We start from the raw sequence: 15,075 nt of genomic DNA, 5'->3' as shown, positions 1-15,075 counted from the left end.
CCGCTCCACTTCCGGGCGTCACAGACCGGGTTCCTTTCCGGCAACAACCCGCCCCACCCCGCCCCGGCCACGCCCCCTCCGGGCCGGCGAGCCTCCCCCGTCCCCAGAAGCCCGGCCACGCCTTCCCTGGTCCCCCAGTCCTGAGGCCCAGTCTGAGTTCTTTCTTATTCCTCATTCATTTGATTGGTGGAAAACACCCCTGACTAACCCTACGGGAAAGGGGGACCGAAAGCTAATAGCACAAGGATAGTCAGGGTGCCCCCAAGTTCACACTGGTTCTCAGACGCTGAAGTGGCACCCCTGACAGCTGAGTTCCAGACACTGTGCTAGGTACTTTACATGAGGTAGCCCTAAAAACACACTGGGTCTCGGATATGCCCATACACACCCAGCCCCTGTCCCATGGATCTAGTAGACAGAGGGCTTTCTCTTCACAAAAGTAAATCCACCCTTTGCCTTCTTGGGGAAGGAAAGAATCATGGCATTGTTTAGACTTTTCTGCAAATCCATTCTGCAGGAATTGATACTGGATACTAAATGGGCCCAAGGACGCCTGTCACTACTTGAGCCAAATTAAGCAGACACAAGGTTGAGTCATATATGAGCATTTATTTCAATGATGCTGACAGTTTGTGGGGAGCAGCCAGGTCATCCTGGAAATTCTGCACTGGTTCCCCTTGCCAGCTGGCTGATTATATACAGAAAGCTACCTGCAGCTTCCAGCTTCGAGTGTAAAAGGGAAAAGGGGAGGGGAGGATCTGCAGTCTGACCCCCAGGAGTTCAAAGTCCAATAACAAGGTGGCTAATCTATGATGTTACAAACAGCTTAGCCCATTCCTGGGAACTCCGAATGGTCAGCATTCCTGTGGCAAACTCCTAAGTGGGGTCAGGGTCTGGGCACAGCAACCAAATCAAAGTGTGTCTGTTCTCAAAATGAATTTCTCTTCTGAGTAATGGACCCATCCAGGCTCTAAGGCATCTTATCTTTTCACAGCCCTATTTTCTTCTTGTAGCCCCTCCTCCAGTTTCCCAGGGTCTGCAAGGAAACCTCTTATCTATAGTTAGTAAGGTGAATAATCATTAAACAACTGTGATTCTATTCTTATTATGTGCCCTTTCCCCAACAGAATCGGTAGTGGGCAATCACCCCAATTCCTGGGCAGCCAAGGAACAGCAGATCCCTGAAGCTTGCCCAACAATATTGGCTTTCCACCTGCTGCTGGGGCAGAGGCCTGGGCGAAAGAGGTGGATGGTGTCAAACATGGCCTTCAGGAGTTCAAGTGGCTTTTTAACTGCACTGTAAAGGTTCCAAGTTCCTTGGAGTTCAGCGTCCACACACAATAAATGAGAACAGGTGTCAGCAGAGTCAACCAGAACCGCAAAGGGGAGAAGAAAAAAGCTAGAGTGCCATATGTCATATGAAGAAAGTAGCAGGAATAAATCTGCCAGATGTATAGCAGTAACATAAGAAGGTGAACAGGTATAATTTTCAAATATTTTCTTTGACGGAGGTGAGACCTGAAGCTGTGACCAAAGCACCGCTGCAGCAAGCTCCAACACAGGTAAGCCATCAAGGGGATGTTAAAAAATGTCAGCTGGAAAAAGGAGAACAGAACCATTAGCTTACTAGCAAAGCCCTCAGAGGGGTCAGGGTCAGAGTTCACTAATATATTAAGTAGCTCCTAATATGTTGCTTTCTCTCAAAGGGGTTAACTCTCTAATTCTTTATGCCTCAATCACACGTGCTTATAACACAACAGTTGACTTGTAGTTAGCTCTATATTTTGGCCTGTATCCTTCTGTTCATTTTAAAGACTGGTATCATTTCATTTATGTTGAAGTCCTTCATAATGTTTAAGGTGGAAATGAATTGAATATGTATGAGTATACACACTCACATGCTTTTTGGCTGAGTGAGGTGGGGGGGGGACTGGGTATAAATTTTTTTTCTTATTTCTGTATTTTTATTTGAAGTAGCATGATGATAATTGGAATAAAAATTAGAAGATTTAAATTCTAATCCAAGTTTGGCTGCCGTATCATTCATTCATCATCCATTATGTGGCAGGCACTGTGCCATACTCTAGGCTTGGGACACACTGGTGAATAAGTAAGAAAAGATGCATCATAGAGCTTGCATTCTTAACAGGGAGAAATAAAATTTAAAAAAAAAGAAAAGAATTACAGATTTTGATAAATTTGATAAAGGAAATAACTGGGCCATAAGAGGGTAACCGGCAGATGAGCTCTCTGAGGCCTGGGGGACAGTAATGGGAGGAAGTGCATTCCAGGCAGAAATATCAAATGAAAAGCCCAGCGGTGGTTGAGGTCTTAGTTTATTTAAGGTCAATGGCCTAGCACATGATGAGCAGGTGGAAATTAGGGCAGTCAGCAGGACCCAGATCATGTCACTACTCTGCTGAAAGGATTTTAAGTTGAAAAGTGAGTGGGTTAAAGTTTTTTAAATTTATTTATTTATTTATTTATTTAGAGAGAGGGGAAGAGAGAGATAGAAAAATCTATGTGAGAGAGAAACATCAATTGGCTGCCTCCTGGACGTCCCCTACTGGGGACTGAGCCCACACCCCAGGCATGTGCCCTGACTGGAAATCCAACTGGGACCTCTCAGTCCATGGGATGGTGCTGAGTTCACTGAGCCACACAGGCCAGGTGAGTGGGTTAAGGTTTTAAAAGACCCACAGTGAATGCTCTGTGACAAACTGACAGTTAGGAGGTAAAAGCAGCAGAGGGAAGACCAGTTAGGGGGTTCCTGCAGTAGCCCAGCTAAGAAATAATTCTGACTTAGACTAGGGTGGTGGTAATGAGATGAAAAGAAGTGGTGGATTCAAGCTATATATGGGAAGTAGAGCAAACAAGGTATTAATTGCTTATGAACTAGATAGAGTATGAGGGAAGGGGAAGAAACTGGGTGAATTGTGGAGCCATTTATTAAAATTGAAAAAAACTAGAGAGGCACAAGTTTGGGGGTAAAAATTAAAGGTCCTATTAGCCCTGGCCAGTTTGGCTCAGCAGTTAGAGTGTCAGCCCATGGACCAATGAGTCGCGGTTTTGATTCTGGTCAAGGGCATGTACCGGTTTCGGTTTGTCCCCCGCCCCGGTCAGGGTCCTGCGAGAGGTAACCAATCGATGTATCCCTCTTACATGGATGTTTCTCTCTCTCCCTCCCTCCCACTCTATGTGAAGATAAATAGAAAAATGTCCTCAGGTGAGGATTTGTTAAAAAGTCCTATTAGAGGTATACTATCAAGTTGAGATGCTTGTTAGATACCTAAGAGAAGATGGGAAATGGCAGTTGGATATATAGACACTTGAAGTGCAGAGAAAAGGTGTAGATCAGAGATACAGATTTGGGAGTTATGAGCTACATGATAGTTAAGATCCATTATTAGTGTACTATTTATTCAGATATGAATATACACCCACCCTTTGGTAAGGTTCAGGTTTTATTTGGTGTAAGAGTGCTCCTGAAATACGGCAGACCCAGAAACATGGAAGTAGGGCACAGACTGACATCCCTCAGAAGAGGGGGTGGGGGGTGGGAAGAGATAAACCACAGAACTTATATGCATGTATAAGTAACCAATAGACATGGACAACAAAGCGCGGGATGGGGAGGGGGGGGGGTGGGGAGGGGGGTGCCAATGGGGTAAAAAAGGAGAAACATCTGTAACAAAAAAATAAATTAAAAAAAAAAAAGAAGGAAAAAAAAAAGAGTGCTCCTGAGAGATAATCTCCATTTATATAAGAAAACTGGACTGGACCCAGTCAATGAAAAGCACAGTGAAACAAACAATAAAAAACAAAACCTCTCCCACCAAGATCTTAGAAACTCTGCCTGCCAAAGGTGTATTTTAGATGTTTACAAGAGAATGATGGAAGAAAGAGCCGAGGAAGTACTAAAAAGGCAAACAAGACACCAGATATTAAAGACTACCTGCCAGTAAATTAGAAAACATATCTAATGTGTCTAATTTGGGATTTTGGATTTAATTCTTAAGTGTTGCACAATTTGGATTTAATTCTTAAGTGTTACACAATTAGTCCAACAAAGCCAAAATGTTTTTAATTTGCATTTCTGACTTCTTACCTGGAGAATTCCAACTATAAATGTTACACTGCCTTGTAGGAAATGCCCATCAACAAAGATCCCAAAGGAAAAGCAGCAACCCATTTTGCCTTCAGTAATTTCACCAACAAACCATGGTCCTGAAGAGGCAGTGGAGAGGAAAGGGGAAGATTAAATAACTATAATTCTAACTATATACATCACAAGATGCTTTACAGGAATAACAAGGAAATAAGAGACTAGTCGTGCTATAGCTATAGCATAGCTTTTCTTCTTTGCTAATCTCTATGTTACACCTAATTCCTAGCTAACCAACTATTTGCTTCTTTGCTCCATATTTCTCTGGATTATGAAATCATCTGAGTACATGCTATACCTGGAATAGATATGTAGCTTATAGATTCCAGAAACATACAGGAGTACATTCACAAATCTTAGGAGATTCTGTTGCAATAATAACATCAATATCATATATTTACATTTCCTTTATGAAGCAAAGAGGTATTCCTCAGAAGTTAATTTTCCAGATAACTGAGATTTACTCCGTTACAAAACTTCAACCACTTTAATTTTTCTAAAATGCACTTCTCTTTATCATTAATATTAATGAATGTATTTTAACTTTTCTTGCTGATCCATAGTCATTACTTTGTACATCAACTACATACAAAGGGTGAAGAGTTTAACTTGCTTCTTTATGTCTTCTTCCTTCCTTCCTTTCCTTCTAGATTAAAAAAAAAAAGTTTTCAGCCCTGGCCGGTTTGGCTCAGCGGTTAGAGCGTTGGCTGGCAGACCAATGAGTCACAGGTTCGATTCGCAGGTACCTCGGTTGTGGTTCGTCCCCAGCCCTGGTCAGGGTCGTGCAGGAGGCAACCAGTCAATATGTGCCTCTCATGCCAATGTTTCTCTCTCTCCCTCCTTCTCACTCTATCTGAAGATAAATGGAAGAATATCCTCAGGTGAGGATTAAAAAATAAAAATAAGTTTTCATTGATTTTAGAGAGAGAAGGGAGAGAGAGAGAGAAAAAAAGATAAGCATTGAATGGCTGCCTCCTGCACACCCTCTACTGAGGATCGAGCCCACAACCTGGCATGTGCCCTCACCAGGAATTGAACGGGTGACCTCTTGGTGCATGGGACAATGCTCAACCAATCATATGAGCCAAGGCTACTTTTTTTTTTTTTTTTTTTATTTTATTTTATTTTATTTTATTTTATTTTATCCTCACCCGAGGATATTTTTCCATTTTTTGTACAGATAGAGTGGGAGGGAGAGAGAGGAAGGGAGAGAGAGTGAGAAACATCGATGTGAAGGGACACATCGAGTGGCTGCCACCCGCACGACCAACCAGGGCCGGGGACAAACTGCAACCAAAGTACGTGCCCTTAGCGGGAACCGAACCTGGGTCTCTCCGGACCGCAGGCCGACACTCTAACTGCTGAGCCAAACTGGCCAGGGCTTATTTTTTTTATTTTATTTTATTTGTTTTATCTCTACTTCTTTATTTTAATTTTCATGGATAATGCCAGAATGACTTTTCTCTCCTCCCTTCTGTTTTTTACTGCCCATTCTCTGTATGCAGGTGCCTAGAACCACTATATTGTCAAGTGATTAAGGGACACTCAGACTTCCTTTCTCAAAATGCAAATACCATCATTTGCTGGTAAGAATAGACTTCAGCTTTAAAAAGTCATAGGTAAGTTCTGGTCAGTATGCTCAGTGGTTAGAGTGCCGGCCTGCAGACCAGAGAGTCCTGGGTTGGGTTCCCTCTAAGGGCATGTGTACCTCGGTTGCAGTTTGTACTGGGTCCCGGCTGGGGTCATGGGGTAGCAACCAGTGGATGTGTCTCTCTCACATCGATGTTTTTCTCTCTCTCTGCTCCAGCTCTATCTGAAGATAAATGCAAAAATGTCCTCGGGTGAGGATAAAAAAAAATTTTTTAAATAAAAATAATAAGTCAGCCCTGGCCCGTAGCTCAGCGGTTAGAGCATTGCCCCACGGACCAGAGAGTTCCAGGTTCGGTTTCCGCTTAGGGCATGTACCTTGGTTGCAGTTTGTCCCTGGCCCTGGTTGGGATTGTGTGGGGTGGCAACTAGTCGATGTGTCTCTCTCACATCGACGTTTCTCCCTCTCTTCCCCACCCTCTCCCTCCCACTCTATCTGAAGATAAATGCAAAAAATGTCCTCTGGTGAGGATTAAAAAAAAAGTCATAGGTAATTTTCTCATATGTTATATAAACGCCATTAGATACATATTAGTCTAAAAAAGTGTTTTCTCTTGAAGTTTCAACTTTTAAAAATGAAGCAACTTCTGCCATCTTAATGTTTTCTTTTACAGCCAGGAACCAAATCACTTGCTTTGCCTTCTAGTGTAAGATATATGTCCAAAACAGCTTCAACGTATTTGCTGACTAGAAAACTGACTTCCAAGTGCGAATCTGACATAGCTTGCTATATAATATCGTAAAGTGTCATATTTTTTATTTTACTACTTCGTGTTCCCTGGTGGGTGTAAGTAGTGAGCAAAGAAAAGTCCAAATGTGGAATAAAAGTATAAATCAAAGACTAAGCAACAAATAGCCTAATTGACTTTTAGTCACTAAGGTACATCAGTGGTTGAGCATCAACCCATGCACCAAGAGGTTGCCAGTTTGATTCCCAGTCAGGACACATGCCCAGGTTGTGGGCCTGATCCCCAGTGGGGGCCATGTAGGAGGCGACCAATTGATGTTCTCTCTCATCGATGTTTCTCTCTCTCCCTCTCCCTTCCTCTCTCTCTAGAATCAATACAGGAAATTTTTTTTTTTTTTTTTAAAGAGAGAGACCCACAATGCTTTCTGCATCTGTTAGGTGACTTTGTAAGTACTGGATATAATAATTAATGTGACAGAAGAGTCCAGATATTCCTGAACTCACTGCTCATCTCAGTTTCTCTCTCTCTCTTTTTTTGAGCTGTTTTTAGGGGCCCCACATTAATAAATTATTCATTGAACTACATACTAGGTGTTGTGCTTAGTGGTGGGCATAGAGGTGAACAAGACATACAAGACATCAATGAATATTCTGAGGGAAGAGTTGATGAACACAGAAGATAATCACAAATTTTGATAAAGTAATGAAGAAAATAATAAGCATGATGAAACAGAGGATAAAACTTTAAGGTAAATCAAAGAAGTCTGCTCTGAGTAGATGGCAATTAAGCTGAACTATCTTCTGTTAGGTTTCTATACAAATTCTGCAATGCTCTCAGCACTAGTAAGTAGATTAAATTTCCTTTAAACATGTTAAGAAACAATTTTATTTCCCAAGACCATGTCCCAGGAAATGACTTATGAAGGAACCATAACCATCGTTATGTTCTCAAGAGCCTAAAAACTCTACTGTCAAAATTCTCAGTATATTCCTTGGCAGATTGCTCCACAGTCTCAGGTTTCCTAATTGACTTACCTAGCACTGTATATAGAGTCAGCAACAACAAAGAATAGTAGACGGTATTTATTTTGCTCAAGACATGAAGGGAAAATGCGGTCAAATTTATAAATCCTGGAGGTCCTAAAAAGAATAAATTTGAAAAATCCAATAAATACATGCAAAGTTTAATTTCTTTATAACATTTTCTAGAAGACTTCGATGGGCTATCTCTATGTTCAGCACATCTGTTGTTATATGGTAATTTCATAAGTTGGGAGGAATCCTGACAAGCCAATTCACTTAGAATTGCAGAGGGTAGGAAATGCAATGCAATGGTGTAGTCGTGAGGAACACATGCACACACACACTCTCTCTCACACACACATATACTTTTTTAAATGACTGAAAAACACTAGAGAAATACCTGCTAGAAGTCTATACTATTTTATCTTCATGTATGATTAAAATACAATGCTGTAGCCCTGGCCGGTTTGGCTCAGCGGTTAGAGCATCAGCCTGCTGTCCAGAGAGACCCGGGTTCGGTTCCCACTAAGGGCACATACCTCGGTTGCGGTTTGTCCCCGACCTTGGATGGGTCGTGCGGGTGGCAACCACACGATGTGTCGCTTTCACATCGATGTTTCTCTCTCTCTCTCCCTCCCACTCTATCTGAACAAAAAAAAAAAAAGGAAAAATGTCTCAGGTGAGGACAAAAAAAATACAATGCTGTATTTAAAGGATGATCAAGTCTTTGTTTCCTAGGGGATTCAGTGTCCAAATGTACAAGCTTCCTAAAGGTATATCAAAATATATCAAAGGAATATCAGCCCTGGCCAGTGTGGCTCAGTGATTAGAGCATCAGCCTGCGGACCAAAGGGTCATGAGTTCCTTTCAGTTCCTGGTCAAGGGCACGTACCTGGGTTGCAGGTTTGATCCCTGACCCTGGTCCAGGTACATGTGGGAGGCAACCAATGGATGTGTCTCTCTCACATCAATGTTTCTCTCTCTCCCCCTCCCTTCCTTCCACTCCCTCTAAAAAAAACCAATGGAAAAAATATCCTCAGATAAGGATTAAAAGAAAAAGAAATAAAAATTTCTCTAGTCTAATCTTATGTATGAGTATCTGTTCAAACAGTCCTTTCCCATATGTAATACAACTTTTAACTCATAGCTATCTTTTTACTTCAATTGAAAGGGAACCATAAAGTTCTCTAAATGAGCATTTCTTAAAATAGAGTGCCAAAAGGCCCAAGTATAAGGGTTTCACACAGAGAAGCTCCATTCTGTGGCCACAGGTCCTCAACCCCAGCCAGCCATTTCACTCATGTATAAGGCTGATCATAAACCAGGCAGCAGAAGACTGTGATAGGAAGCTCAGTGCACACTGAGCAATACTAGAGGTGAAAACTAAAGAACTGGTCCCAATGATAAGACAGCCTGATGTAAGTTAATTAGTAAATCTTTCTTCACAGGTCAGTATATAACATTGTTCAGCCTGCTGAGAGTTAATTTCATGCAAAGCCTAAGAATGCATGACTTTTCTCACTTTGTGTATCACATAATTGCTACTTATTCCTATCTCAACTTCCTTCTTGTTCTAGTCTGCAACTTCTCAAAGTATTAATCTACATATCTACCTATAATAATTATTTATTATAAATAAATAATCCTTTAACCTTAGAGGCCGCTGGGCTTTAAACTTTAAGCAATGATTCTCTCCTTTGGCTGCACACTAGAATGATCTGAGAGAACTTTTAGAGAATACACATGCCCAGGTCTCACCCTCCAAAGATTCTGATTTAATTGGCCTGGGGAGAGGGGGAGCTTAGGCAGCAACCCAGGTGTTTCTAAGTAGCCTGACTGAGAAATACTGCTTTAGACAGAGCCATGCTTCTCAGACTTAACTGCACATTGGAACCATCTGGGGAGCCTTAAAAACTACCGATGCTGCTCTCAGCAGTGTGGGTCAGTGATTAGAACATCAGCAGGCGCACGGAAGGGTCACAGGTTCAATTCCCAGTCAAAGGCACATACCTGGGTTGCAGGTTTGATTCCCGGCCCTGGTCTGGGTGCATCGGGGAGGCAACCAATCCATGTGTCTCTCACACTGATGTTTCTCTTTTTCCCTCTTTCCCCCCCCCTTCTACTCTCTAAAAATCAATGGAAAATCAGGTGAGGATTAACAACAACAACAACAAAAAACTACTGCTGCTTAGGTCCTATCCCTATAGAGATTCTGGTGTAATTGGTGCTATGTAGACACTGAGACTTAAAGTTCCCCATGGGATTCAAACTTGAGAAGTGTTGTTTAAAGAAAAGAACTAACCTGGGGTTGGAAGACTTGGTTTTGAGTCTCTCCTCTGCCTCTTACTAGCTATGAGACTTTGGACAACCTATGTAACTTCTCCAGTCCTTAGTTTTCTAATTTTTTTTTATCCTCACCCGAGGACATTATTCCATTTTTTGTTCAAATGTAGTGAGAGGGAGAGAGAGAGAGAGAGAGAGAAACATCGCCGTGAAAGGGACATATCGAGTGGCTGCCACCCCCACGACCAACCAGGGCTGGGAACAAACTGCAACCAAGGTAGCAGGAACCGAACCCGGGCCTCTCTGGACCGCAGACCAATGCTCCAACCGCTGAGCCAAACCGGCCAGGGCTAGTTTTCTAATGTTTAAAATGGGGACAATAATACTTACCTCACAGGACTGTTGTAAGGATTAAGTGAGATAATACAGGTAAAAATATGTTGTAAATTTTAAATAACTACACAAAGATATTGTTATTCCCACATAATCAGGCTGGGACCCTCCCTCAAACATTTATATACATTATGTGTAGGAAAATATATGTGTGCAATAATGTTTCTTGAACTTTTTCATATAAGTTTTACAATATATATACGAGCAGGAAAACATTCAGTAGGTTGTGTGCACTACAGATTCAGTTAACATTTCCCTGTTTAGTCATCACTGCAGTTCTCCCCTCCCTCACAACCAGACCCTGATCCCAGTGATGTCACCCAAGCCAAGAAGGGACAGGAAAACTTAATTCAACCACTATTTGCTGTATATTATGCACAAACTCAGCACTAGATAATGTGGGAAACAAGAAGTAGGAAACAAAAGCTCCTACTTGAGGAACTTAGTTTGGCTGAGGAGAAAACGTATGAAGTGGTTATGTAAAGCCAAGTGATTGGCTAATTATGTTTCAATTAATCATTAGGAAGGACTATAAGGACTCAAGAGGAGCAAGAGCTCATTTGACCTGGAATGGTTGGAGAAAATGGCATGAAAAAAGTGGGTTTGAGGTGAGCTCTAAAGGAGGCTAAAATTTAGACAAGTTTAGAAAAAACAATTTAAATTAGAGATGATGGCCTGGGCAAAAGCACAGAAGCAGAACTGACCATAGTATGAACAGTGAAAAATCACCTAGCATAAAATACAGATAACTGGGTGAAAATAGGGCTAGTCAGGTAAGACCAAATTGTGGAAGATCTTTAATGTCTGGCAGAGAAATTTGATCATTTTGAGCTATATTGTGATTTTCCTCCCATTTTGGTTGAGCCTCATGTAGCTGCAAGTGATTAGGGGGTTTGGTTTATTTTAAGATAGAGTACTGTGGGAAATGTGTGGCAGTTTGAAGGGTGCACCTCACAGAGCTCAGGCAAAGACAGTGTATATTCATATTTATCATTTGGTAATAGTGAGGACGTTATGTGATACTTTAAAATAAAGTCTTCTAAGAATAAAAGGAACCATGACTAACCTTTAAGCTCTAGATGTCCTTGATGCCTAAAAATAATGAGAATGAAGAGCTGGATCAGCACAATCATCACAAAAAGGACCCGAGCCTGCAGAGAAATAAATGTTAATGTAAAATAGATACATGGGTACAGCTACGGTTAAGGTTTTGAAACAAAAACAGAAATGATGTCATTAGCAAAAATGACTATATAAGAAAAATATATAGTCAAAGAAAATCAAACATCTGATCTACCATAAAAAGAAAAGTATAAGCCGGCAGGTGTGGCTCAGTGGATTGAGCATCGTCCCATGGACTTGAGAGGTCCCCGTTAGATTCCCGGTCAGATTCCCAGTCAGGGCATATGCCTGGGTTGCAGGTTCGATCCCCAGTAGGGGACTTGCAGGAGGCAGCTGACTGATGTATCTCTCTCACACTGATGTTTCTATCTCTCTCTACCTTCCTCTCTCTCTAAAACATCAATAAAAACATTAAAAACAAAACAAAACAAAATTATAAGTTGCCTTAGCATTACTCTTTCAGAATTTGGATACTTAGACCAATACTGAAACTAAATAATTTTATATAGTTATATTAAATGATCAAATTAAAATAGTTCACTTTTATAAGCATAATTTGTTATTTTACTTAAAGTTGTATTAGAGTAAAGAAAAACAGTTCACAATACACTGCAGTTGAGTGAAACGAGACTGCATTTCTTTTTGCTTTCTTCATCAAGAAGTCATTCACTTGGAGACTAACTCACAGTAAAGAAACATGTAATCTGGGTCCTTGTTTCTCAAAGGATGGTCCCCAGATCATCACTGGAATCACCTTGAGCTTGTTAGGAAAGCAGAATCTTAGCCCTACTCTGTATTAAACATACCAGATAAAGATCCCTGCCTCATAGGGCTTATATTTTACTGAGGGAGGATAGACAAAAAACAATGTATATAATAAATAAGTAATTTATGTAATTATATAATACATAAGTAAAGGATATAGAATAATGTGTCTGCTCTTTCACCCAGCAATTCACTTCTAGGAATTCATTCCCTAAAACTACTATATGCAAAAATTTAGTTACAAGAGGGAAAAACTGGAAACAAAACACCCAACCATATAAGGTGTAACTATGACAAATAATGCAGTCAATAAATATCATGTTATTAAATAATATAAGTTGATATAAGGCAACAGAAAAAAAATTTCTCTGTGGAAAAAATCGGCAAAAGAGAATTAAAAGTATATTTACCATTTTATATTAAAACTCATATACAAGTGTATATCAAAGAAAAAAAGAGTATCAAAATGACAAATACAGTGGTTATAATGGGTAGTGAAAGAATAATGTGGGATGGTTTTATTTTTTATTTTATTTCTAAAATTTATAAGTTTTCTACATTTAGCATATATTGGTTATGTAGGAATAAGTATTATTTTTAAAAGATCCATAATTCAACTTAGCACAGTTCCTATAATTCCCTTAGTTATCCTGGTTTAATGGCATTGGCTAGAGCCAGACCCCAAAATAGGTATTACTTATCTATAGGCCTTTGTTTATTTTAATTCAACTTAAAAGCATTTTATTCTTCTAGATGAATAACCAAACTCTTCATTTTATAAAGTTCAGCTTTCTCATCACATGATTATTTATGACTTAGGACCTACTAAATCCAGTAGAAACACACATAACATTACATGAATTTACTCACCACCATGCAGTGGTCAGTAAGAAGAATAAATGATGCCACAGGGTCAAATCTAAGCTGATTATCCTCTTGAAGAGAAAATATGTGATGAACACTCTTACTTCTTCCAGCAGAATCCTAGTTAGAAGTAGAGCAGAGAAGTAACTCTCATGCTATGTTTTTTTTTTTTCACTTACTTTTGATTCTTCTTATAAGTACTTTACATAGAACTTCTTTAAAACCTTGTAATTCTAGATTTAAATTGGAAATATCACCATGTATTCACAATGTATTTTCTCTTCTTAAAAAAATTTATATTTCCCTGTTTACTGAAAAGGCCTAGAAATAAAAACAAACCCAACAGCAGTGAGCTAGCTGGACCAGTGCTGATTGTGGTCTCAAAATACCATTTTTCACTATAAGGAACCAGTGCTCTTTAGAAAAATGGCTGATTCCAGTTCTTGAGTAAGAAATGCATAAGAAGAGCTTGGAATATCTTGTCATACCAGAAAGCAAAAAAACTAACAAAGACTACTAGGACTGTATCAAAGGACTTAGTGGCCAATTTGGAGAGACAAACAATTTGAGCATCAAAAAGAATAAGTGCAATGGATTGAAACATACCACATATGCTTTTTTAAATTTTGAATTCATTACTAGACTAAACTAGAAGATTCGTTTAATTATCTTTGGCAGATGCTAGAGAAGCAACTCATTCTAAAAATTGGTTTAGAAAAGGGAGGGTGGGTGAATAATTAAGAATTTATCCTGCCTTTCCTGTATAAACTCTATATCCGGGTACCAAAAAGATAAGGAAAATGTTTTTTTAATAAGGCTATTCTAATTACAGTAAAACGTCGATATAACAGACTAATTCAGGCAAGAAGGTTCCGTGAAAACTGAAAGTCTGTTATATAATAAAATAGGTTTTCCAAATGCATGTTAAAAAATTGACAAATTAGTTTACCTGTTTTTACTTATGTAGACATATTTTTGTAATTAAAATTCAGTTTGTATTAAGAGTCTAATTTCACAGAAACGTTTTCTATATGTATTACTGCAATTTTAAATATATACTGAATAGGTCTAGTAAATGGATGCATTCACCAGTCACCACAGTAAACAAATGCATAAGGCTGGGGTATGGCTTAGCACACTGCCAGCACCCATTAAAACTGCAGTAGAAAGTCACTCCAGGGACAACAGAACCAATTACCTTGGGAGAGGCAGTATGATCATGTGCCAAACGTTGTTTAGGAGTGGTGACTCTTGGATTTAAATATGTAGACTATAGTTGTAGCTATCTAATAGTTATTTATGTTGGCATTTTTTCCAACACATGGCCTATTTCACTAAAACTTGTTAAAAATAACAGTGAAGCCCTGGCTGCTTTTGCTCAGCGGTTAGAGCGTTGGCCTGCGGTCCAGAGAGACCCGGGTTTGGTTCCTGCTAAGGGCACATACCTCGGTTGCAGTTTGTCCTCAGCCCTGGTTGGGTCATGCAGGTGGCAGCCACTCACTGAGTCCCTTTCACATCGATGTTTCTCTCTCTCCCTCCCACTCTATCTGAACAAAAAATGGAAAAACTGTCCTCGGGTGAGGATAAAAAAAAATAAAATAAAATAACAGTGAATTTGTAATAAAAAATAGCCTGTTAATTTAATTATAAGCAAATCTTGGTTAAAAGCATTTAAAAATTAACAGGGTGTTAACAGGGTGTTAGTTTTCACATATGACATTCACACTGGAAATTCTATCAGTTAAATCTGAACTTTGTTAAATCAAGGTCTCCAAAATCAAAGGTTTACTATAATACTCCTATAATAGGAGCAGCAATTTGAATATCATTATTTTATAACTCTAATGAAATAATGGATCTAGGCAAAGATCATCAATAGCTGCTAGAAATCCTTCATTGAAAAGCTGATTGGATATTTCCTAATGAATAGAGTGGTAAGCCAGTAGTTTGCTGGAGCTGGCTTGACTGGCTCACAAGGACCAATTGTTAAATTTTCAGGAATTTTGCAAGCCGGTTGATGTTGTATTGGTAGGACTATTTATACCATGAAAATTGGTATAAATCAGGGAAACACTACAAAGCAGTCCCACCCCAAACATCCTCCATGTTGGTTGTTAAATATTTA

General features: G+C 39.7%; 1 protein-coding gene across 3 annotated transcripts in view; it reads right to left on the bottom strand.

The window, feature by feature from the left end:
- Positions 1-714: 714 nt before the first annotated feature.
- TMEM62 (transmembrane protein 62) overlaps positions 715-15,075 on the bottom strand; it is a 32,483-nt gene continuing 18,122 nt past the window's right edge. The window contains exons 9-13 of one of the 3 annotated variants that reach the window (XM_036265307.1): positions 12,957-13,070; positions 11,266-11,350; positions 7,536-7,640; positions 4,109-4,227; positions 715-1,595 (exon numbers count right to left, since the gene is read on the bottom strand). In XM_036265307.1, the coding sequence (XP_036121200.1) occupies positions 1,269-1,595; positions 4,109-4,227; positions 7,536-7,640; positions 11,266-11,350; positions 12,957-13,070 (750 nt within the window). In that variant the 3' untranslated portion in view covers positions 715-1,268. The remainder of the gene's footprint in view (positions 1,596-4,108; positions 4,228-7,535; positions 7,641-11,265; positions 11,351-12,956; positions 13,071-15,075) is intronic. The other 2 variants (XM_036265299.1, XM_036265316.1) reach the window with 2 other exon arrangements.

This window comes from Molossus molossus, unplaced genomic scaffold (genome assembly GCF_014108415.1).
Source record: "Molossus molossus isolate mMolMol1 unplaced genomic scaffold, mMolMol1.p scaffold_m16_p_1, whole genome shotgun sequence".
In the NCBI taxonomy this organism is placed as follows: domain Eukaryota; kingdom Metazoa; phylum Chordata; class Mammalia; order Chiroptera; family Molossidae; genus Molossus; species Molossus molossus.
The sequence above is the reverse complement of the archived record's forward strand: the minus strand, read 5'-3'. Positions and strand labels throughout refer to the sequence as shown.